This window comes from Falco peregrinus, chromosome 2 (genome assembly GCF_023634155.1).
Source record: "Falco peregrinus isolate bFalPer1 chromosome 2, bFalPer1.pri, whole genome shotgun sequence".
Lineage (NCBI taxonomy): Eukaryota > Metazoa > Chordata > Aves > Falconiformes > Falconidae > Falco > Falco peregrinus.
This window is the reverse complement of record NC_073722.1, coordinates 93949629-93972873: the sequence shown is the minus strand read 5'-3', so window position 1 is coordinate 93972873 and position 23245 is coordinate 93949629. Positions and strand designations below refer to the sequence as shown.

Here is a 23245-nt window from a genome sequence, read left to right as displayed (position 1 = left end):
CCTGGCACGTCGCCTGGGAGCCTGGCACACGGAGTGATGGCACCTGGCTATGGAAGAAATACATTTTTATTAGGAAAGCGCTCTGCAGAGGTGCCAGGCTCTGTCGTACCAAACTAATCCCTCCAACTCCATCGGACAGGACACGGGACCCCTAAGGGCATCCAGCTCTGGCCGTAAATAGTGCTTTCCTCCTGGCCAGAAGCAAGCCCAGGGGTGGAGGGGAGGGTGGCATTGGTCGAAACCAGCTCGACCCCACGCCGGGCATGGTGTGGCTGTGACGGGACCGGCAATAAGAGAGCTGTGCCTGGAGCCCAGGGCACCAAGGCAGGGGGTTTGCTGCCAGCCATGGACGTGGGACACATCCCTGGCGATGCCCAGGGCGCCAAGCAGCAGCACCCTCCCTCTCCCGTGCACTGTGAGCCCGACAGACCAGAGTGGGGCGTGGAAAGTGAGTGGCTCCGTTACTGCAGAATATACCATGGGTACGTCTAGTACAACAAGCGCTGCTTATGCGATTGATAATACTGCTACAAAAAAAGGGGGGGGGGATATGCCACGCACGGACCCCCCCAGCCGGCTCCCTGCAGTCCTGCCCTGCGTGGGGAGGGCGAGCTGCCAGACCCGGGCAGGGAGCAGGCAGCAGGGCACAGATGGGGAGGGGGATCGGGTCCTGGGGCAGGGGGGACTAAAGGGAAAATGAGGATGAGAGAGATGGAGAGGGGGGTAAATGGACGCTCAAGGCTCTTCCAGTGCCCCCTGCCCAGTCCAGGCTTCCACGTCCGCTGGCCGTGCTGGAAACGTCCATCCTCCCAGCACATGGCTGGCCGATGTGGGGCCGGTGCCTGGCTCCCGGTCACTGCACCGCCTGAGCGGGCACAGCGGCTGCTCGGGGCGGCTCCAGGCTGGCTTCTCGACTTTTCTTTCGGGGAGGCTTTTTAATGGGAGTTTTCTTGGCTGCTTGCTCGCTGGGGAGAGCCTGGTCCTGGCTGCTGCCGGTGCTTGGCTTCTCCATCCACTTGGGCTCCCCGGCCACCGGCTCGGCCACCCCAGGGATCAGTTTTTGCAGGTGGGGAGAAGTGGGCAGCAAGGGCTTGCTGGTCTTCTGGCCGCCGGCGGCCGCCGAGCGCTTGGCTTTCTGTGGAGGGGTGGGCTTCTCCCGCTGGGTGCCCACCCCGTTCACCCGGCTGCCTCCATCCCCCTTGTTGAGGCTCTGAGTCTTTTCCTTCAGCTGGGCGGCCAGCTCGGAGGCCAGGTGGGGATGGAGGGGCTCGGAGCGGGGTTTGCTGGCACCGGGGCTGCGAGGAGCATCCCTGCTGTCCCCGGCCCGCCGCTCTGGCTGGAAGGTCCCCATCTTTCGGAAGGCATTCTGCACCGCCCCGTTGATGCTCTCCGTCTGCTCCGAGCTGGTTTTGCTCCTCTGCTTGGGCTTGGAGGGTGACTGGGGCTCCCCAGTGAGGCTGGCTTTGCCCTCAGGGACGCCAGGTTCCTTTGGTTGCTTCTGCGCTTTCTCTTTGCACCGCATGCTGCCTTTCTCCTCCCCTCTGCCCTGCACACCAGCTGATGTCTCGCTCGGGCTCCTCTTCCTCTTGGCCAAGCCCTGGCCTTGCTCGGGGCTGCCAGACCGGGCAGCCGCTCGCTCCGGGGACCGGCTGGGTGCCGGCAGGGAGTTGGACTGGCTGGAGTTGTACCTGCCATGGATCCAGGAGACTTTGGGCTTCGTGGCCGGGTCTGGGGGACGGGGCTTGGTCCTTTCTGGGGATGGTGGCTTCCCGGGGCTGCGGGGCTCTGTGGTGGCATCCTCCTCCTCCTTGGACTGCTTGGAGAGACGGGCGACCCGAGCGTAGAGCGCAGCAGCGGCTGAGCCCGAGCCACAGGAGGAGCGCTCGCTGTCCGAGGACTTGAGCAGGGGCGTTTCGCTGCTGTCGGCTGGGAAGGCTCTGACAGAGCCCGTCTCCTTCAGGAATGTGTATTCACCTGCTTCCTCCCCACCAGCCAGGGCCACCACCTTGTCCCCGGGGCTGGCAGGTGTCCCCCTGTCCCTGCTGTCGCCCACGCTCTCTGTGGGAAGAGAGCACAGAGGTGTCAGGCAGGGATGTGCCTGGGGAGGGGAAGGACCAAGATGCTCCCACAGCATGGTGGGATAACATGCCACCTGGTGTGTCCCCCGACCCCAGTGTGTCCTCAGGTGCCCCCATTCCCTCCTCCCAGTCAGGGACCCCAGCATAAGAGGGCTCTTGAAACTCTGGAGCAGCAAACACCAAGGAAGGAAGGTCTGGAACTGCATCCTGCATCCCTTCCCAGGACACAAGGAGCCAGAGTGGCACAGTCCCCACCATGCAAGGGTGATGTCTCTAGTGGCCCCTGGTGATGGCCCCAAAGTCCCCTGGGGAAGCACCCTGTCCCCCTGCTCACCTTCGTGGGGGACGCAGTACACCGGCCCCTCATCTGTGGTGTCAAAGGAGGAGAAGGAGCCACGGGATGACCAGGATGGGGAAGGCTGCTCCACCACAGAGGGTGGCTCGATGAAGCTGCAGTTCAGAGTGTTCTCCAGGTCGTGGTGGGCCACTGCGAGGGCAAGAACTGCTGTCAGTGTCTATCCTGCTGGACCCTCCATCCAGGTCCCATGCCAGCCAAGAGGCTGAGATGCTGCACAGCTCCCCACTGCCCAGCTTGCTGGTGGCTGCTGGGGACAAGGACAGCATCCCAGGCATGGGGACAGCTCTCACTGGGCATCGTCACCAGGTCCCCCAGCCATGTGTCCACAGAAGCCATCAAGCAGCAGGGGTGGTGACCAGCATCCCCCGTGCTTGGGGAGGAATGGCTGTTGCCAGTAGAGCCCATGCAAGCCTCACACCTCCTGGCTATCCCCCTCTCCATGGCAGGTCTCCAGCTGCCCAAATCGAGGATGCACAGGGTGGAGGGACAAGCCACCCAAACCCCTGGGTCCCACAAGGACCTAGTGAATGTCCTGGCAGTCACCCATGAGCTGCGCAATTCAGCACAGCCACCCCATAAAGAAAGTCCCAGCGCTGTGACTGTCCCCTTCCTGGGGAAAGAATTGAGCTGCTGGCTTTAATTGCACTAATTGCCATTTCAGCATCACTGTTCGCATTTTCCTTTTTTTTTCTGCTTCTGCAAAAAGAGGTAGAAAGATGGTAAAAGGATATCTGTGCCGGTGGGGGACGCACAACGCTGTTTTTTCCCAGTTCTGCCACTCTTCAATCCCTTTGCCAGCTTTTCCCATCCCGAAGCCAAGGAGAAGCATCCCTCCATGCCCTGGCACTGCCCCCTCTGCCGCAAGGGCCACCCACAGAGAAGCTGAGCAGAAGAGAAAACCCACCAGAGAGGAAGAACTTGGTGTTAAAAATATTTTCAGTTTCAACAGTTAAAAACCAACCAAACCAAAAAAAAACCCTACACCCCCAAGCAGTGACAGCTGTCTTGGCCAGGAGGGACTGCTTTTTCTGATTGATCATTTGAAAGGCTTTTTGCTGGGTAAGTTCACGTCTCACCCCATCCCACAGGGCTTCCTCAGGTGCCTGCAGCTTCAGCAGCATCCTCGGGGGACCTGCAGGGTGGTGACCCAGCTGCGTGGAGGGGGCTGACCCTCCCCGCCCAGAGAGTCAGGCAGCAGCAGATGCTTGTCCCCATCCCCTGCCTGCTGGCTTTTGTTCCCTGGGATGGTGGCAAGCTGCCTCCAAGCCCAGGTACAGCCCCGCTTTGCTCTAACCCTGCAAAAACCCAACACACAGGCAGGCTCCTCCTGTGCAGCAGCTGTACATCCATATTTCCAGGTATTTGTAACCTCTGCCTGCACATCCCAAGCATCTAAGCCACACTGCAATTTCCTGCTCAGACTGTTTGATTCTTGCACCACGTCCCTGTTTTACAATAAAATAACTCAAAGTGTTATTGGGATGCGCACCAGAACATTATTCTTTATTAAGGAATTTGGCTTCAGAGACACAGGGTCATTAAAATGACGGCAGCAATCCATGCTTGTCCCTGCATAGTTTGGCTTCTTGGAGAAAGAAAAAAAAAAAAAAAAAAAGCAGCGATATTTAAAGAGCAAACAGCCTGGAGAGGGGGAAGCAGCAGTTTCAACATGGCTTTCCTTGTAATAAAAACCAAAAAGGGAAAATTAAAAGCAGCCGGCTGGAAGTGGATGAAGGGAGATGCTTCCTGAGAGGACGTGTGATGAGTGGCTGGGACTCATGGCCGTGAGGCATCTCCAGGACTCGAATGAGACCCAGGATGTGGCCAAAGGATAAAAAGAGGATGCGCAGTGCACCTGGAGCTGAGCTTGGGGGATCCTGCGTTGTCTCCTGGGATTTATCTCCCCTGGCTTATGTATCGTGGGCTGATGGGGCTTGGAGAACAGTGGGTACTTCCCACAGGTCCCCTCCTGCCACCGCTCCCTGAAATCTCCCAGGGCCACAGCATCAGGGTGCCAACCTCAGCGCTGCTTGCACAGTGGCTGACAGGTCTCAAGATCAGGACACAGCATCGAGCAGCTGCAGAACGGCCATGAGAGGGTGGCCCCAGAGCCCTCCTGGCCACCCCCTCCCACTCATCCCAAGCTCCTCACAGTCAGCATCACCTTTGGGGCTGGTTGAGCTTTGCTGCTTGGAGAGGAGATGTGGTGGTGGGGTGGCAGGAGTGGGCACTGCATGGTGCAGAGCTTGGGTTAGCCCCAGCATCCATGGGACAACACGCAGCTGAAACCCACACTGACATCCTGAGAAGCAAACCCTGTGAAATTCACACACACAGGGATGCCCAGAGCCTGGCACCACCGCCCAGGATCGGGCCGTGTGGGCTGCCAGCTTAGGTGCAATCCCTAGGGAGATGCTGTGGATCTGAAGCTGGTGCCAAGGCTGGGGAGCAGCTTTCAAAGGGGGCACCTGGGGTGCCCGATGAGCTTTGGTGGGGCTTCAAGACCTGCTGTCCCACCTAGGAAGGTTCTACCATGTGTGGGCTTGTGCTCCCCAGTACTGACCATGACCACATTTGAGCCCAGAGGGGAAAACCCACCCAGCACCAGCAAACACACGGCCATGGCAGTGGCTTTGCAAGGATGTAAGCAGATCCAGAGTGACCATCTACTGGGTGTCCTCAGCTTCAGCCGGCATCTTTTCACTGCAACATCCCCACAGGGTCCTGAGCACCTCCAGCACTAATGTGGCACTTGGGATGAGGCATTCCAGCATCCCCTGGACCCTCCTGCTGGAACAGGGCCAACGCAGGGAACAGGTGGCCCCTGACACCATGTACCAGCTACTGTGGCTTCCAGGTGAAGCCTCATGCTGACACGGCACTGCGGTCCCTGGGCATCACAGGGATGCAGCTACTGCAGGCACCCCAGCAGGTCTCCCTCACCTGGGGGGGTCCCCAAATCTGGGGGGGCTGGAGGCATTGCCGGACCATGCACCAGAGGGACGGGGAGCTGCTGAAACCCACACAGGCTCCACTGTGCAGGATAACACGATGCACACAAGGCAAGCCCTGACCAAAACCTTTCCCTCCAGTGAAATAAGCCCCCCCAGCCCCACCACCAGGCTCTGGGAATAGCCCCAGCTCTGCTGGGACCGGAGACCACCCTGAGCATCCCTCCAGTGCCAGTGCTGCATCCTTAGCCTTTCCCGGGGCCGCTGCCGCCCTGTTTACACAGAGCAGCTGGATGGGCGCCAGCTGCCTCCAGCTCGGCGTGGGGAAGGCGCAGGCAGCCCCCCTGAGCCCCCCTGCCCTCGCCGCACACAGGCACCTTCTGTCCTCCCCAAGCCCTGCCCGGCCCCTTCCACAAACACGGCCTCTGTTATCCTTGCAGCAGGAATGTTGCTCCAGCCCCGGTGCACCACGCTCCGGGGCAGGGCTTTGCTGTGCCCCATGCGGTGAGGAGTCCTCCACCCCGTTTTGATGCTAGAGCTCAGGCACGCCGTGCCGGCATGGAGGTCACCTCCATGTCCCACCTGGAATGGGGGAACTGGCTTCATGCTAAGCCACTGTGTGCAGGGATGCAGCTGCTGGAGGCACCCCATGAGCGCTGCACACCTGGGGAGGTGCTGGGCTCGGGAAAAGGGGCATGGGGCTGAGCCCCATGTCAGCACCGGGTGGGAAGTGCTGCTTTTACCCCCTGATTTATTCAACAGGGTCCTCTCCGAGGCAGCACATCCCTGCTCCTCAGGCCAGGAGGAATGGTTCAGGGCACATAGGGGATGCAGGGGGTCCCCAACAACCCTAACAACTCCAGGTCAGGGGCTTTGTCAGGTGCGAGCATCCCCCTACAAACCTGATTTGTGCCCAGGCAGTGTGGGGAGCTCACCCAAATTCTCTGCCCCTCCATCCTCGGCATTGCTGCGAACGGCAGTGGGGTGGGCTCCAGGCCCAGATTGGATGCTCTGGCTCCATGCAAAGCTGGGGCACAGTTAGGTCGGGATCAAAAGGGAAAACGAGGCATTTTGCTGCTGTGACAGAGACCGTTCCTCTACCTGAGGAACCTAAAAACCTCACAAGCCAGCTCAGCAGAGCTCCAGGCACCAGGTACCCACCCCCACAAAGCAAAATGATGCACTCTGAGATCCAGAAGCTGCAGATTTAGAAAGGGCTGAGCCCCTGCAAGCCAGGCAGCTCGCACCAAGCACTGCAAGGGTCTCAGGGACCCTCGTGTCCCCATCGCACTGCTGTGCTCACTGCCCTGGGTTGGGGGCTGGAAAGGATGCTGTGAGCCATGTGTGCAGCCCTGCTGGGAATAAAGCTTCCAGGGTTTGGCTCTCTGCCCCCTCCTCAAACCCCAGCACCTTACCTACGACCTTGGGCAACTTCTGGCGGCGCAGAGGGATGCGCGGCAGCTTCATGCTGATCCGACTGAAACGCCCACACAAACGTCTTGGTGGCTTCTTGGCTGCTGCCGGGTCCTGGCTGGAGCTGCAAGAGAAGGCGATGGCCCCATCAGGGAGGCACCGGCACCCACCCCGTGGTGGGGACAGCCTTCACGGGCTGATAGAGAGAGTCAGGAGCTCGGGGATGCTACAAATGCAAAGGGGTTTCAGGGAAGAGAATGGGGCAGATGAAAGTAGTGGGGTGCTCAGGGCACAGGGGGTCAGGGACCTGCTGGGGCCGCTGCCAGCACTGGGCACCAGCTCACACCACACCAGGATGCAGAGCAGTGCCAGGGGATGGGGGCAAGGCCAGATCTCTCTGTGGCCATTGGCAGCCTGGCCCCAAAACACCCGCAACGCTCAGCCAAGACCCTGAATCTTTAAAAGAAAAATAAAAATCATCCCAACCCAAAAGCAAACACGTGGCTTCTCTTTATTTGCTCTCTGGTTTTGAAGCCTCCTGGGCCCGAGTTTTCAGGCAATTATCTGTGGCCACAGGAGTGAGCAGCTTCGCCTGTTGATGCGAGGCAACTTGTGACATGCTCACTGTCACCGCAGTCCCTCGGGATGCTCCAGCAAGGGACCGCTGCTGGGATGCAGGTAACTCAGCTGTGTGCGGACATTGTGGAAATCTGGGCACCCCAGGAGAGGGGAAACTGTTTTGAACCATTTCCCCTCTCCCTGTGCGATACTTCACCATGCAGGGCTGCGTTTGCGCTTTTATCTGCGGGATAATTACACGCAGCCCCCAGGCTCTCCAAGCCAGATGGGCCAGGCTGGGATTGAGCTGGCAGGGCTGCAAGGGGAGGCTTCTGGAAAATTCCTCTGCAGTGGCTGGCGGCACGAGGGGCGGCTTTCTCCACAGCTGGAGGAGCTTCCACAGCCCGCTCATCCCTTGCTGAGCAGCACAAGCCTTCCCCTCCTGCAATGGGACTGTGCCCATCCCTGTCCCCACGATGAGATGCCACATGGTGCTGCCAAAATGCTGCCAGCATCCTGACCTGGCTACAAGAACTCACCCTCCCTACCTGAAATGTGTGGGACCGCTGGGAGTGCCATAGCCCATCGCCCCACCAGGTCTCATCCCACAGTCCCGGGGTTTGTTCTAGGGGTCTCGGTCACATCTTAATGCCCTCGCTCTATTTTAGGGTTCTCTTTGCAAATCAGCTCCAGACCCCCAGAAACTGGAGGGGACCTGGTAGGTGTCCATGAAGTGATGGCCCACGAAAGGGAAACAGTCCGGGAGAGGGCGTCCCCAGGCAGGGCTCACCTGAGCCCCTCCATCAGCCCCTGGCTGGGTACCACCCCGAGGGTGTGGTGGGACCTGCTCAGAACCCAGAGACCGGCAGGGCAGACAGTGCAGGGTGGGCAGCACTGCCCTGCCTCAGTTTCCCCACAGCCCCACTGTACTAGTGCGGTCCCCGTGTCCCCACAGTGGTCCCAGCGCCATGCTGGTCACCAACATCCCCAGCTGTCCCCAGCCCCGCAGCTCAGGCTTTGTGGCAGAGCCCCCCTCCCATCCCCAGCACTCACCCATGGGCTTCATCTTTCTTGCGGCAGACGCAGCAGCAGCAGAGCAGGGAAAGAAGAAGGATGAGAAGCAGCGCTAGGAGGGCTCCTGCCCCGATCACCCCCATCCGCTGGTTGGCCTCTGCAAGACAAAATCCCCCGGCTCAGCGCCGGGGTCAGCCCTGCGGCACAGCCCAGCACCCTGACCCGTGCCCGCCGGCACTCACCCATGTGGCAGGCACCCGTCAGTGGGTCGCAGGCATCATCGTGGCAGCTGCAGGCTTCAGCACAGTTGGCTCCGTAGTGGCCAGGTGGGCAAGTGAGGTTACAGCTGGGGGAAAGGGGCTGGATGAGAGCGGTGTCTCTCTCCCCAGGCACAGCGACCAGGGAGCCGCTTGGCTGCTTCCTCCTCCCAAACCCTGCACGTCCCCAGCCTGCTCCGACACAGCCCCCTTGCACCATGGGGGACCCTGTAACCCACAGGGAGCAGGAGCCCACCACTCACCCAGCAGCTTTGCCCATTGCTCAGGGGATTTGGCACAGCTGGAGCTCAGACATTCTCACTGCTGCCTGCTGGGGCTTTGCAATTAGGTACGGTAATTACAACAGGTCATTAACCCAGCAGTTGCATCTAAAGACTCCCTAGAGTCACACACAGGGTCTCCAGCTCAGCTCAGGGCACCCCCAGGCCCCACCATGCCAAGCCAGGCAGAGTCAAGGTGGCCACAAGCTCAGAAGGTGCCCAGATTAATTTTATTTCTTTATTTAATTTTGGCCCCAAGAAGAAAAAACAACTGAGGGGTCCCAAGGCATCCACTCTGTCAGGGTGAGCCCTTCTGGTTCGGCTAAGCCTTGCATCAAATCTCCACCACCAGTAAAATGACCTCCCTGGTGACATCACCAAGGCCATGGGGACATGGATGAATGGGCACCGACACGTGAGCATCAAGAGCTTGAGCATGGAAAACATGTGCGAGCACATGCTAAAGCAACCGGGTCTCTGTGTCGGTGGGACTGACCCCACCTGCCACCCCAGCTGAGGGACAGGCACCACAGTGCAGCACCCAGATGGATTTGGGGGATGTTGGCGGCACTGCTGGGTACTGAACCCTCCACCAGCTGCTCACCGGCAGGAACATCCCAGCTGGAGCGGCTGCAGCCATAAGGAGCCAGCAGGCCCCAGCCCAAACCCGCTCCCCTGGGGACACAGCTGCCCCCCCAGCCCTCGGCGCTGTGCCTGGAGGCGGCTCAGCCCATTTCACACTCTGCCGACTTGCAAAGCACCGCTCCGGCCAAGCCTCGTGCCGGCCAGGTGCCACGTGCCCGCTGGGACGGGCGCTGAGCCCCCGCCGCCGCTCCAAGCAGCTGTGCCGAGGCAGCAAATGTGGCAGGATAACAGCAGGGATACTTCCCCGGCAACCCAAAACCCTTCACCCCACAACTCAGACCCACATTTTTGCCCTTGCTGAGATTTTGGGAGAGTGGAAGGAGGCAATTTTTTTTTTTTCCAGGAGGGTCCCTACACCTCTAGGAATGACACGGAGGAGAGAAACCGCTTTGCACATGCCACAAATATTTTAACATTTCCTTTAGCATCCTCCCGATGTAGCGCTGAGAGGACACCCCTGCACGGTGAGGACATTGCTTCTGCCTTCCTTCCAGAAATATCCCCTTTTGAGCAAAATTACACGCTGCTGACAAAACTACTAGTTTGCACATAGTCGCAGGGATCTGCCCGAGCACTGAGCAAGTCCCCGAGCCCTCCTGGCGTGCACCTGTATGACACAGCCCAGCCCGCGGTTACAGCTCTGGGGTGCTGCTGGGACTGCACCCTGAGCATCCCTGGTCCCCCCACCCCCGGTGCTGTGCTGGGGTGTCAGAACAGTTTAATTCACACGCTGCCCTCTGGCACTGTGCTGAAAACACCACTGTACACCCCCAGTGAGCACCGGGATCCACTCGCCTCTGCTACTGAAAGCACCAATGATGCCCAGGCCAGGCATCCTTAGCTGATGCTCTTACAGTAACACGAGTGGTTGGTGAAGCCCCCCCCAAAAGAAACCCCACCTGAAATCCAAACGCTCTCTGTTTGTCTACCCTGAGGGAAACACTGGCACAGGCAGAGTGCCAGCTTCAAATCCCTGCTGCTGCCATCACCCTCGCAGTTAACTGCTGGGAAAATCTGAGCAACACCTGCCAGGACCTCGGGGAGCTGTTTGCATGTCCCAGCCGGGTGGGAAACACTTCCCTCGCCTTTTCTAACAGCATTTCAGTCCCACGTTGGAAAAAAAACATCAGGGGATGTGAACAGGAGGTTGATGTCCCTTGTGCCCCTTCCCTGGGCAGGGGGAAAGGCTTCCCAGAGGTGAGGAAGACCCTGACTGGAGCTGCAGCTTGCAGCCGGAGCACCCCATGGGTGCCATGCCCATCCCATGAGGCTATTTGTTATTCTGGGCTGTGGTTTTCTCTCTCTTTTCAGCTAGAAATTCTACCCTGGACTTAAAACAAAAAAACAAAAAAAAAAACCAATCAAAAAACCCAAACCACCATTTCGTCAACAGCATTTTTTTTTGCCAAATAGGCATTTCCTAAAGCAAACCCCCGCTCTTGCACCATTACCTTGCTGCTGACAGCCCCGTGAGCACGTCCCTTCCCCTCTGGTCCAAAAATAATCCAAATTATTGCCCACGAGTGCTCCCACCGCAGGAAACCCCTTGGCTGGGAACCACATAGGACCCAAGGGGGCAGGAGGTGCACGTGCGTTACCTGCACCCCGGGGTGCACCCCGAAGTGTGCCTGCCGGGGCTCACTTACTAGGTGCCGTGGGAGCCGGGGTGGCAGAGGCACCGGCCGGTCTCAAAGTGGCACTGGCCATTGACGCAGTCGCTGCAGACGAAGGCGCAGTTCTCCCCGTACGTCCCGTTCCGGCACTTGGTTTCACACCTGGGGAGGGAGGAGGGCAGGCAGCTGGAGCACCCACGGCTCCTGGGGACCTCCGGCATCCCCCTGGTCCTCCTGCCTGCAGGCAGGGAGATGGGGCTGGGTGTTGTCAGCCCCATTTGGGTGCTGCAAAGCCCCGGAACCAACCCTGGGCACAAGAGCCTGCGGGAAAGCATCCCAGCTCGAGAGATGAGCCCCAGCACAAGCACCCAACATCACCTGAGGGCATGGGGCAGGGGTCTCGCAGGCTCCCTCTGGTCCCACAGCTGTGCCAGCAGGCTCAGCCCATCCCTGCCCCACCCTCCTGGCTGCAGAAACCCACTGCCACCCCTGTTCCCTGGGAAGAGCAGCAGGGAGGCTGGGCATCGCACCGCCAGTGCCCGGCTCTGTAGCCAGCCACACTCACCGGTCTCCAATCCAGCCTGGGTTGCAATGGGAGCACTTGCCGTTGATGTGGTTGCAGGTGTGGCCATCTTTGCAGGGGGGACAGAGCTTCTCGCAGCCCTCTCCATAGAAGCCAGGCGAGCAGGGCTGGTCGCACTTGGTGCCGTTCCAGCCTGCCTCGCAGGTCAGGCAGCGCCCATCCGCTACGGTGCACGGCTGCAGGCTCTTGCACTGCCCGCACCTGCAACGGCCAAGGGGAGCCTGTCACCCGGTGCAGCACCCCCAAAACCTCCTGCCACCACCTCCCACCAAGCCCCCCTGTGCTGGATCAGGCCCAACAGGGTCCGGCCACTCACCGCCTCCTGCAGCCTTGGCCGTAGAAGCCAGCTGGGCATGGCTCGCGGCAATACTTCCCCCGGTAGCCCGGCTCGCATGTGCAGGTCCCATCCACCTGGTTGCACTTGCCCTTGTAGCACTGGCAGTAACGGTCACAGCGGGGCCCAAACGTCCGCTCCCGGCACTGGCAGCGCCCCGTGAACTGCTCGCAGGGCGAGTTGTTGCAGGAGCACTGGTTGTTGCAGCCGCGGCCCCACCAGCCGGGCTGGCACAGGCAGTTGCCCGTCTGCTGGTCGCACTGCGAGTTGTGGCTGCAGTAGCAGGAGCTGGAGCACTGGGGTCCCCACCAGTTTGGCTCACAGGTGCATTTGCCTGTCTTCTGGTCGCACTTGCCGTGCTTGCAGAGGCAGATGTTCTCGCATTTGGGGCCCCAGCGGTTGGGGTTGCAGGTGCATTGGCCTGTCACATCCTCGCATTGCCCGTTGGGGTGGCAGCTGCACATCTCCTTGCAGTCAGGACCCCAGAACTGCCGGGGACACTCTGCAGGTGGAGCTGTCAGCCCCAGCACTGCCTGGGGAACAACCCCACAACCAGGCAGCAGTGGAGACCCCCAGTCCCAACGAGACCTCTCAACTGGAGTCGGTGTCCCCCCCAATCCTCCACCCAATGCACTGGCTCTCAGAGGAGACCTCTCCAAAAGGGATAATGCCCTGGGGACAAACCCAAGGGGACAGGCAAGGGCAGAGCAAGAGCATCTGCAGCCCCAACCCTGATGCTCTGCTCTGGGAAGTCACCCCGGGATGAGCCAGGACCGCAGGGCCACCCCAGCAAGCCCCACCAAGGACACCCTGGGTGCCTGCTGGTACTCACTGGTGTCGCAGTTGGCACCGAAGTAGCCATGGCGGCAGCGGCACTCGCTGGGCCTGACGCACACCTCATTCTCCTTGCAGGTGAAGTTCCCCTCGCAGACAGCTGGACAGACGGACAGATAGCAGGCATGAGCGTGAGTGCCACCAGGCTCATCCCTGCTCCCCCAACACCCCCAGCCCTGCAGAGCAGGGGAAGGGGTGCATAGTGGCACTCCAGGTGCTGCTGAGCTGTGGCACTGTGACCACCCTGGCAAGCAGCTGGGCAGGCTAGAGATGGGACCCTCGCCAGAAAAACGCCACCAGCCTCCTGCCACTCTGTTCAGTTCCACCCCTGCCACCAGCCTCCTGCCACCCAGCTCAGCTCCATCCTGCACATGCCTCCTGCCACCCAGCTCAGCTCCATCCTGGCCACCAGCCTCCTGCCACCCAGCCCAGCCCCATCCGTGCCACAGGCTGCACGGGGCAGCAGCATCCCTCGCTCAGCTCCATATCACTGGCAGAGGCGGCTCCAGGCAGGAGTCAGGAGAAGGGGGATGCGGGGTGGTGGGGCTGCAAGCAACCATGAGCACAGTCCCCCTGTCCCCCTTACTGCACTCCTTACAGATCACAGCAGTGTCACTGCCACCACCCCCCCGCCACCTCTCCCGTGTGGGCTGCCAGCCCCCAAAGGCCACCAGCCCCTCTCCTGCTGAGGGAACCTTGTGCTGGGGCCAAAGCCCAGAGCAGGGCAGGCGCAGGACGTGGGACAGGCAGCATCGCAGTACAGGCAGGAGCAGGCAGGTCCCGCACGGCCCTGGACAAGCCTCCTTAGCCGCCAGGAGAGGCAGAGCAGACCATCCATCCCATCCACCTTACCTGGGAGTTCTTAGACCTACGGTGATGGATACTATAGAAACCCCTAAAATAGACAGATTACACAGGTTAGGAGCAGTGAGTCTAATGGTTAGAGCAGTTGAGGGGGGCGAGGAGACGGGAACAGCTCACTGGTGGGACCGTCCTCCCCCGCTGTCCTGGCAGACCCTGTCCTTCTCCCTTCCCACCAGCACAACGAAGGGACCGTGTCCTGTTCCCGGCGCGCGGGCACCCAACGCATGCAGCGAGCAGTTATGAGGGCTCATGCACGGTGGGTTAGTTGGTTACGTGGTCTTCACCGCCAGCTGCAAACTGCTGATGCCCCAGGCTGGTGTGCAGAGCTCCTCCAGCTCTCCTGGGGCAAGGTGAGCCCCGTGGCCAGCTGAGACTGTGGGGAGTAGCACAGGAACCCCAAAACAGCCACCTGCATCACAGGGGCAGTGCAGGGGATGAGAGCTCCCAGGGCTTCATGCTGAGCATCCATGCCAGACTCACCGTGGCCCCCAGTAAGAGCTGTAATGCCTGGTGTGGCTCCAGCTGGGGCTGCCTTCCCTACAAGTTCGGTGACCCCTGCCTGACAGCCCACCTGCCCCAGCAGCCTCTCCCCAGTGGGGCCACAATGGACACAGGTCTGGTCCTGGCAGCTTCTCCTTCACCAGCAGCTCTGGCTTGGCTCCCCATGCTGCTGCATCACCCATGGGAAATCTCTGGGTCCCATCCCTGCAGCTTCCCCTTCCCTGTCCCCATGCTTCACCCTGTGGGACACCTTGCTGTCCTTTGGGTTCCAGAGTACACCCCACCCCCATGCCCCACATCCTTAGACCCAAAGCTGGCTGGCATGGAAACTCCCCAGCCTGGGAGCAGGGGTGATGCTCCCTGAAGAGGAGCCCGCTGGGGGCTGGGGCTTCCCAGAGCATCACTGTGGGGTCAGGGGGTACCCCATGGCTGGGCTCTGTGACTAGCACCCCAACACTAGGGCTGAGCACCCATCCCATAGGGCTCTGAGCACTGCAGGGAGGCAGGATGGCCTCCAGCAAGCCCAGGGAATCCGGCTGCAGGCAGAGGTCCCAGGACAGGGGTCTCCACCACAGGGCACATCATGGCGGCCCCTGACAGTGATGGTGAGGCCAGAATTGCTCAGCAAAGGATGAGCAGATGAGTTGCCCAACGAAGCAAAATGCTGGTGCTTACCTATTAAACACTCGCTTCCTTGTTGCCTCCATCCTGGGCAGCACACGAGCACTGAGGAGCTACAGGGGAAAAAAAGCACCACAAATGGTTATGACCCTCAGAAATTCCCAGTTCTTCCCAAAAACCCACTGGGAGCACCAATGCCATGACGGTGAGAGGTCCCACTCCTGGTCAATTGAACCCTGACCAGGGGCTGCTGCACCCCCGTGGGGCAAGGAGAGCTGTTGGCTCTTCCTCCACCATGCAGGGAGCACAGATCTGCCCGGGGGCTCCCACGGGCACCAGCTTGAGACGCCTCACCAGCCAGCCTGCCAGGGTGACGCTCAGAGTGAGGGCAGGACCAGCTCCTCCTGTTAACTGGCAGTGATGAAACAACAAAACTCAAGTTTGCAACCATTAGTGTAAAATAAAAATCCCAAAGACACGCCAAAAGCTAGGAAAAAAGGGAAAGCTCTCAACGTCCCAGGGGAAAACCAACTGCTCTGCCCTGGATAGCCGCCTGCTCCCGGGATGGGGTGGCACAGTGCCTGCGGCCAGACACCCGGCCTGTCTCCCCTTGGTGCTGCACCTCCCTGCTCAGGAGGGTGCTGCGGTGAGTGCGGGCTGGCAGTGCCCACACTGCAAACTTCCACACTGCTCTCCTCCGCCTGCCTGCACCCCCTGCCCTCCTCTGCCTGTATATCCCCTGCTGCCTCCACACTGCCTGCTGTCATCCTCTGCCTGCGCTGCAGCCGCTGCCTGCACGCTCTGTGCCAGGTGCCAGCAGCAGCCAGGAGCAGACCAGGAAGGACCCCTGCAGTGCAACCACCCCATGGGTGCAGGGGCAGCAAGTCCCCCCCCTTGGCTCAGCCCTGCCCTGCCAGCACTGGGTGGCACAGCTCAAGGGACCCACATTTCCACTTGGCACTGGCTGGCTGCTGCAGAAAGACTGAACGTGTCCCAAAACCCAGGTTCACTGCTCGGTGGCCTGGGGACTGCACCCCAAAGGCAGGCTGGAACCACCCTGCCGGAATGGCTGGAGCACAGCCAGCTCCTGGGGGATGTCCCCCATCTACGAGCTGGGTGATATCAACTGCAGGTGGCTGGGATGAGTCCCAGAGCCTTGGGTGTCCTGGAGAGCCACCACCTCCAGGGAGCACCATGCACAGAGCCACCAGCCAAACAGTTTTGGCACAAGCTTGACACCGACCAACACCAGGAAGGGTCCCAGATCCCCTCAGAGGCTCAACCAGAGATGCTCAGCTCCCTGCTGGGATGGGACACACGGGGATTAAGCAGGGACACCTCACCCACACTCGTTCAATGACCCCCACAAACAAATGGCTGGGGGCTCACGATGCTGCAGCCTAGGTGTGGGGAGCACACTTCCCGTGCCATGACACCACAGGAACCCCCTGGACCCTGGGAGAGCCCTGCTTATCCTGGGCATGACCTGCTCATCCCTGGGGTGACCCACGCTGCCTGGTCCCTGCTGGTGACAGGAGCGATGCTGGAGGGTTATAAATGGTCCGAGTGGACGCTGCAGTCAAGGGAAACTTCACCCGGGCTGGTCCGGCAGCGCAGCCTGGAATGCATTTTGCTTTTGCTTTTTTTTTTTTTTTTTTTTTTTTTTCCCCTTTTCCTCTTTATATGTAACAAATGCAGAAGAGGAGGAGGAGACAGTGAGGAAGTATTCGCTGAAACCCCAGCGCAGTCACAGGACCGTGTCTGGCTGCCAGATCGCCTTGTCCTGGGGCTGGGGAGGGAGCTGCCAGCAGCCCCCCAGCTAAACCCGGGTACTGGACGCAGCTCCCACCACCGGCCCCTCGGCGGGCAGCACCCGCACAGCCGAGCCAGGAGCATTGCGTCCCCCTTTTCGTGGCGGACAGTAAAAAATTGGAAAGGAGGCAGAAAAGAACCACAAAAATGATTCAAGGCCTGGAAAAAATGCCTTGCAGCCGGAGCCCAAAATAGCTCCATCTATTCAGCCCGTCAAAGCGGTCGCAAGATGCTGCGATGGCAGCTGGCGTGTACCCCCTGCGCGGGAACTGTGGGGCTTGAGTGGGGGGCTTTGCTCCAGCCGAATGTCCAAGGGGAAACACAGTGTTAATGACAAAGCGGGGGTCAACCTCCAAACCACCTCCCCGAGGAGCGGGTGGGCTGCAGATAAAGTTCCTCTCTGCAAGAGGCTTCAGGCTGCCCTCCCCAAAAAGCCTTGCCAGCCGTGCTGGGATGCTCGGGCATGGTCGGGGAAGGGTCCACGGAGCCCCAACCCTCCCACAGTGCAGCCAAAGCACCCGCTGTCCCACCTGGGGTTGCTTTTACCGTTCCATCCTTTAGAAATTCAGTGTTTGGTGGTTTTTAGATGAAACCATCACAGGTTTGCAAGGGAAAACCCCTCTGCTTGGGAAACCTCCTCCCTCAAACAGCTCAGCCTGGCCACTGAAACAGACATCGCGGGCAATGCACCAAAAAGCACCACCTGTGATGAAAGTCCCAAGCTGATGGCAGGGAGCTGGGAGCCCCTGAAACACGGTGGCAAGAGGGAAAAACCCTTCCCCTGCTGTCGGCTGGAGGCGGCAAGCAGCACCGTGACCACCACCAGCCTGGACCCCAGCCCACCCACTGCCTTGCCAGATGCAGGATTCACGCTTATCTTTTCACTGATAGCTAATCTCTCCTTCACCATGCCCAGCGATGGCATCCCACACCCCTCTGCTCAGCCCCTGCCTCATTTATCAGTGGCTCTGACAGCAAATAAACTTGCTCCCATTGCAAGGAGAGGCAGCTGGGATGAAGCACTGGATAACTGGTGCTCCCAGTATGGCACATGGACTGGTCCCCAAGCACAGCTGGCCCCAGGTACGGTCAGTGCTGGCTGCAGAGGTGACCAGCACCCACGGTGTCTCACGGTCTTAGCAACTCCAAAGAGGGCATGTTCCACAAGCCCTGTGACCACTGGAACTGGGATAACTGGGAGATCTGTTTAAGAGCTTGCTCCTGACCCACACGGACACACCACCGCAGACATGCACAGTGCAAATACATTTTCTATTTCTTTTTCTTTCTTCAAAGCACTACAAACACTGGGGAAAAAGAAGAAAAAAACTGTCTCCGAGATGTGGCTGGCGCTTGGGAGCTTTGCTGATGTGGAGGAAAAGGAACAGGGATGTGGGCAGAGATGGAGCTGTGACCTGCAGGGACAAGCACCCAACTCCAGTGTTGCCCCCAGCACGTGGCCATGTCCTGCTTATGCTGAGCATCAGTGGGACCTCTGCAAATGCTCCACGGGTTTCTATGGAGGCAGCCTATTTTTCTTGCAGTTTAATATCCTGCATTGCTCCCTGAAGCGTGTCCCCTTTACCTATGGCTATGGAGAGGGCTCCTGAGGCAGGAGGGATGGCTCCTCATCCAGACCAACGCAGCCCCCCCAGACAATGAGGAGCAGGCTCACACCCCCAAAAGCAGGAGAGAGACCTTGGGGCTTGGGTGGAAGCTGCTGCCCATGGTCCCACGTGAGACCTCCCCACTCTCAGCCTGCCGGACAGAGCTGCAGAGGAGCCCTGTGGGCGCACAGCATGTTCCTGAAGCCCAGAGCATTGCTGTCACCTTCCCCAGCCATGCTGCCAACCCCAGTGCTCCCCACCCCGCCGCTCCTCCTGAGCATCACCCTGACGCTCAGCTCCTTCCTTCTCTGTGTCACCCATCATTCGGTGCCACCCAGCTCCCCCCATGTGGCACACAGTGCTCTTGGGACCACCGGGTCCCAGCAGCAGCATCCCCCTTCCCAGCCAGTACCAGCTGCAACTCCACAGCCTGAACCCAGCCTCGGGATGCAGGCAAAGCCAGAGATCCCCTGGTGCAGGCAGGAGTAGGATTGTGTACGTAAATGCAAACCCTTCAGACAGAGAAAGAAAAAATAAGTTAAAAACCAAAGATTACCAAAAGAGAGCGTTAGTGAGAGCAGGACAAGGGACAAAGCAATGCCCATGCGTGCAGGGCTCCCATCAGCCTGCATCCCAAACGGCAGCTTTGGAGATGGTCACACAAAATTGTAACTGAGTACGAGGGCTTCAAATTTAGGAGCAAGTTGCATTTAGTACACAAAACTTTAACACCAAATAGCCCCCAAATATGCTCTTTTCTTCTGTCCTGAATAGTGCCTTGAATTGCTGCTTGCTAGCCAGGTCTCAGGAGGTCACAGGAGGGGCTGAAGCAGAATCCTCCTCTTGAACCCTCTGAAACCCGCAGCCAGCATCTTCGAGGGATGCCTGGACATGCTTGGCGGAGCCACACATCCGAGTCCAACCAGCAGATTTACCAAGCTCGGGTAGGGGGACACTGGGTCCTCCTCCCTAGGTCAACTCCAGCCCCACTGCCCCCAGCCCCAGGGCAGGACCTGCAGCACCTGCCCCATGTCCTTGGGGCCACCAAGGTGGGTTTGGATGGTGACACATGGGGTGCCCTCCATGCTGAGGGGAGCAGCACAGTAAAGATAAGGGCGGGTGCCAGGCATGTGGTCAGGGAAGGAAGAAGGGTTTGCAGAAGGGTGAGGGGGTGGAAAATGATGCAAACGTCATCTCAGCTTCCTAGGGACCGTCCCCTCCCCACCTCATCTGGCTCCCAGGTTGCCTCCAGGCCCCGTTTGCCACAGGAGGATGGACACCACCCCCTGCCCATCCCGTGCACCCTGTCCTGCTCACCCGCGAGTGCCTCTTGCGTGCCCCACAGCACCCACAGGTGGCACAGGGAGCAAGTATGAGCCCTATGGCACCGGGTGCAGCATCTCTCCCACCTCCATCCAGCGGGGATGGGGAGGGTCCCCATGCAAGGGGGAGTACCCAGGCACCCCATTCCCAGTATGTGGGGCAGGATGCTGGCAACAGGGGGGAACACTGCTCACACCCCCTCTGCCACCCTGGGACATGGTGACAGTTTTGCTGGGAACCAGCTGGGCAGATCAGGGGCGGCCAAGGAGGGACTGCTCCCCGCATCCTCCCCTGCGGAGGAACAGCACAGGGCCGGGAGCTGCGGCCGCTTTGGCTCGTGAAATGCCTCCTTAGGAAACTCAGACTGTAATTTGAGGAGGGGGCACCAGCGCCCTGCAGCCCTGCTGAATGGATCCATTATGCGGCCCCTCTAGCTCGCAGCACATGTTTTCCTTGTGGACTCATCTGACCTCACGGACGAGATGTAAAGGTGCATTTATGGCCGGGGCCCCCCATCCAGGGCAGGGGATCCTGCTCTCCTGGCCGGGAGGGAGCGGCTGTGGGCGCCCTCCCGCCTTTGCTGGGGCCAGTCTGGCCCAGCGCCTGGCCAGCACCCAGCCTGAGCGCTGAGGAGAAGCTTGGCCCGAGGTGATGCTCTGCAAAGTGACCTGTGGTACACAGCGAGCAACTGGGAGCAGGGACAAGGCAGCACCAGCTCCCAGGGCCCTGCCCCCGGCCAGGCAGGCAGGATGTGACCCCCGCGGACAGCCAGGCAGTGCCAGCACTCACTTTCTGAAGCCAAACCCGAGGCTCCCGGAGCTGCCAACTTCCACCATCCCATGCAGCCCGCGGCAGCTCCACCAGGATACCCAGAGCATCCTGCATCCTGCCAGTCCCAGCTCGGCAGCGGGACCGGCCCCGGGGGGTGCAGAACCGCCCCCCTGCAGTACAACCGGCTCCCCTGAGGCACCCCGGACCGACTCCCCACAGCAGAACCGGCCGCGGGGCGGGCTCAGGACCGGCCCCGGGGGCATCCAGAACCGGCTCCGCGCAACACGCCCGGCCCCCGCGGAGCGCAGGACCAGCCCCGGGGCGCTCGGCAGCGGCCCCCCCCGCTCCCGGCCCCGCTCGGGCTGAGCTCCGAGCCCCCTCCCCGGTGCCCGGCTTCCCCCGCCTCAGCCCCGCACAAGACGGACTTTGTCTTGGAAGGCGCCCAGCGCGGCGGCTGGCCCGGGGGAGGGGAGCGGCGACTCCGTCCGTCCGTCCGTGTGTGTGTGTGTCCGCTCCCCGGGCCCCCAACCGCGGGTCGGGGGGTCCCGTCCCGTCCCGTCCCACCACACCTGCCCGCCCCGCCGCTCCTACCCGCCGGCCCTGCAGACGTTCCTGCCGCGGGGGCTCAGCTCCTGCGCGGCTCCGCGGCTCAGCAGCAGCAGCAGCAGCGGCGGCAGCACCGCGGCTCCGGCTCGGGCGCGGCGGGGCGGTCGCAACCCACGGGCCGCCATGACCGTCGGAGCGGCGGGGCCCGGCTTGACCCGGCCCATCCCATACGGGGCCGGGCGCTCCCCCCGCCGCCGCCCGCCCCGGCTCCGCCGTGCCCGGTGCCCGCCCTGCCCTGGCCGCTGCTCGGCGGGCGGAAGCCGCAGTGCGAGCGCTCCGCCGCCGCCGCCGCCTCCCCCGCGCCCCTCTCGGCAGCGGCGGGAGGGGCCCCGCCGCCAGCCAGGAAATTCCGCATTGGTTCCCCTGACGGCGGGCCAGGCTCCGGGGGCCGCCGGCCGCCGCCGCCCCAGCCGCGGGGCAGCGCCGCCCCGACGGCCCCGACGGTCCCACCGCGTCGGCAGCCCCGCGGAGCCGCCGGAGGGTGGCCCAAGGGGGGGCGGGGGGGGCAAGGCTGCGAGGTCCGGGCTTCCAGCTCAGCCCGGGGGGCCGGTGGCCTCGGGGGCCAGCAGCAGCGGGGTTTGGCTGTCACGGGGGTTTGGCAGCCCCAGGGCCCCGGGAGTCCCTGGGGGTCCGGCAGCCCCGGGGATGCAGCAGCCTCGGGGGGGCAACAGCTCTGGGGGTCCAAGAGCCGCAGGGTCTGGCTGTCCCCGCGGTCCAGCAGCCTCTGGTGTCCAACAGCCCCAGGGTCCGGCTGGCCTCATGGCCTGGCAGCTCCAGGCGCTCAGGAGTCTGGCAGCCCCAGGTTCTGGTTGTCCCCAGGATCTGGCAGCCCCAGATGCACAACAGCCCTGGGATCCAGCTGACCTGCAGCTTCAGGGGTCCTACAGCCCTGGGTGCACAAGGGCCCTGGGGTCGGGCTGCCTTAGGGGACTGGCAGCCTCAGGTGCCCAAGAGCCCCCGGGTAACCGACAGCCCCAGCATCTGGATGACCCAGGGATCCAGCAGCTCCAGCTGCCTGACAGCCCCAGGGTCTGGCTGTCCTGCGGGTCTGGCAGCCCCAGGTGTGTGACAGTCCTGGGGTCCAGCTGTCCTGGTGGTCTGGCATCTCCATGTGTCTGGCAGCCCTTGGTGTCCAACAGCCCCTGGACCAGCCTGTTGGGAACTGCTCAGTGACCCATGGGAGCCAAGTGATGCCGGCGGTAGCACAGCCAAGGAAGCATGACCCTGAACAGGGACAGCAGGGCTTCAGAGCAGCCACTGGTTAAACCACCCTAAGGACACAGCTGGGAACTGGGGCACCCACACTGGTCCCACACCCCTAGCCCAGTGGAGCAGTCCAGTCAATAAACCTCCTCAGCAGTACTGAATGGACCAGGGTTTCGTGCCAGCTGGCCTTTCAGCTTAATGGTCACTGCAAGAGGTGGCTCAAGCTTGTCTGAGCTCTAGAGACATGTGATAGCTCTGTGATGAAAGCATGGATGGAGGGCACCCTGACCATTTCCCACGTGGTAGCACAAAATGCAGCTAAACACCTGCGTCAATCTCCTGCTGAGTGCTGGCTGCCTCCAAGGAGGTGTGGAAGGGTGTGTGGACAGTGTGCATCTCCCCCGGAGCTGGGTCTGAGGGCCACACACCTCCAGGGGTTTCCTGTGGATGCAAAGGCTCCGTTGCAGTAGGCATGAGTTGGGCAGCATCCTGCTAGAGAGGATTTAGGGAATCCTGATGGTAAGGCAGAGCAGGCTCACACCACCGCACCTTCCCCACGCTGTTGCTTTGTGCAAGGATGCATTTGCTTTTGGCTGTTTTCTTGGCTTCTGTAAACAGCTTTTGCTTCTCTTCCTGCAGGCAGGCAGTGTATCCTCTGCTGCTCTGCTTTTACTAGGTCTAACCCATGCCAGGGCAGGGCTCGGGCCGTAGCTAGAGGGATAAGCTGGTCCAGCAGAAGATGCTGCAGGCTGGTAGCCAGAGGGTGGAGAAGCTGCTGAGGGCATGCAGGGGGGATTTATGGTGCTCGGGGCTGGTGATGTCATGGTCTGGACTGGCTGGTGCTGCCAGGGCTGGGGGATTGCGTAGCCTGCGGGTATCAGCCACCCATCCCACCTCTCCTTCTGCTCCCAGCAAGGCTATTGCTGGTGCCTTTTTGCAGAGCAGGCCATGCCAGGGCTCTGAGAGCACCGCTTGATGCTTTCCATTACGCCACCATTTGCAGTTCCTTTTTCAG

The 23245-nt window shown here is 61.0% G+C and overlaps 1 protein-coding gene across 1 annotated transcript; it reads right to left on the bottom strand.

Moving 5' to 3' along the window:
• Window positions 1-48: 48 nt before the first annotated feature.
• Window positions 49-21412, bottom strand: SCARF2 (scavenger receptor class F member 2). Its single transcript, XM_055797261.1, is given in 13 exon segments — window positions 49-2058; window positions 2413-2565; window positions 6803-6924; window positions 8412-8529; window positions 8615-8718; window positions 11202-11330; window positions 11734-11952; window positions 12068-12587; window positions 12918-13019; window positions 14960-15018; window positions 21010-21221; window positions 21223-21249; window positions 21251-21412. Coding segments are annotated over 13 exon segments (3099 nt in total). The 5' UTR covers window positions 21380-21412; the 3' UTR covers window positions 49-853.
• Window positions 21413-23245: the final 1833 nt, after the last annotated feature.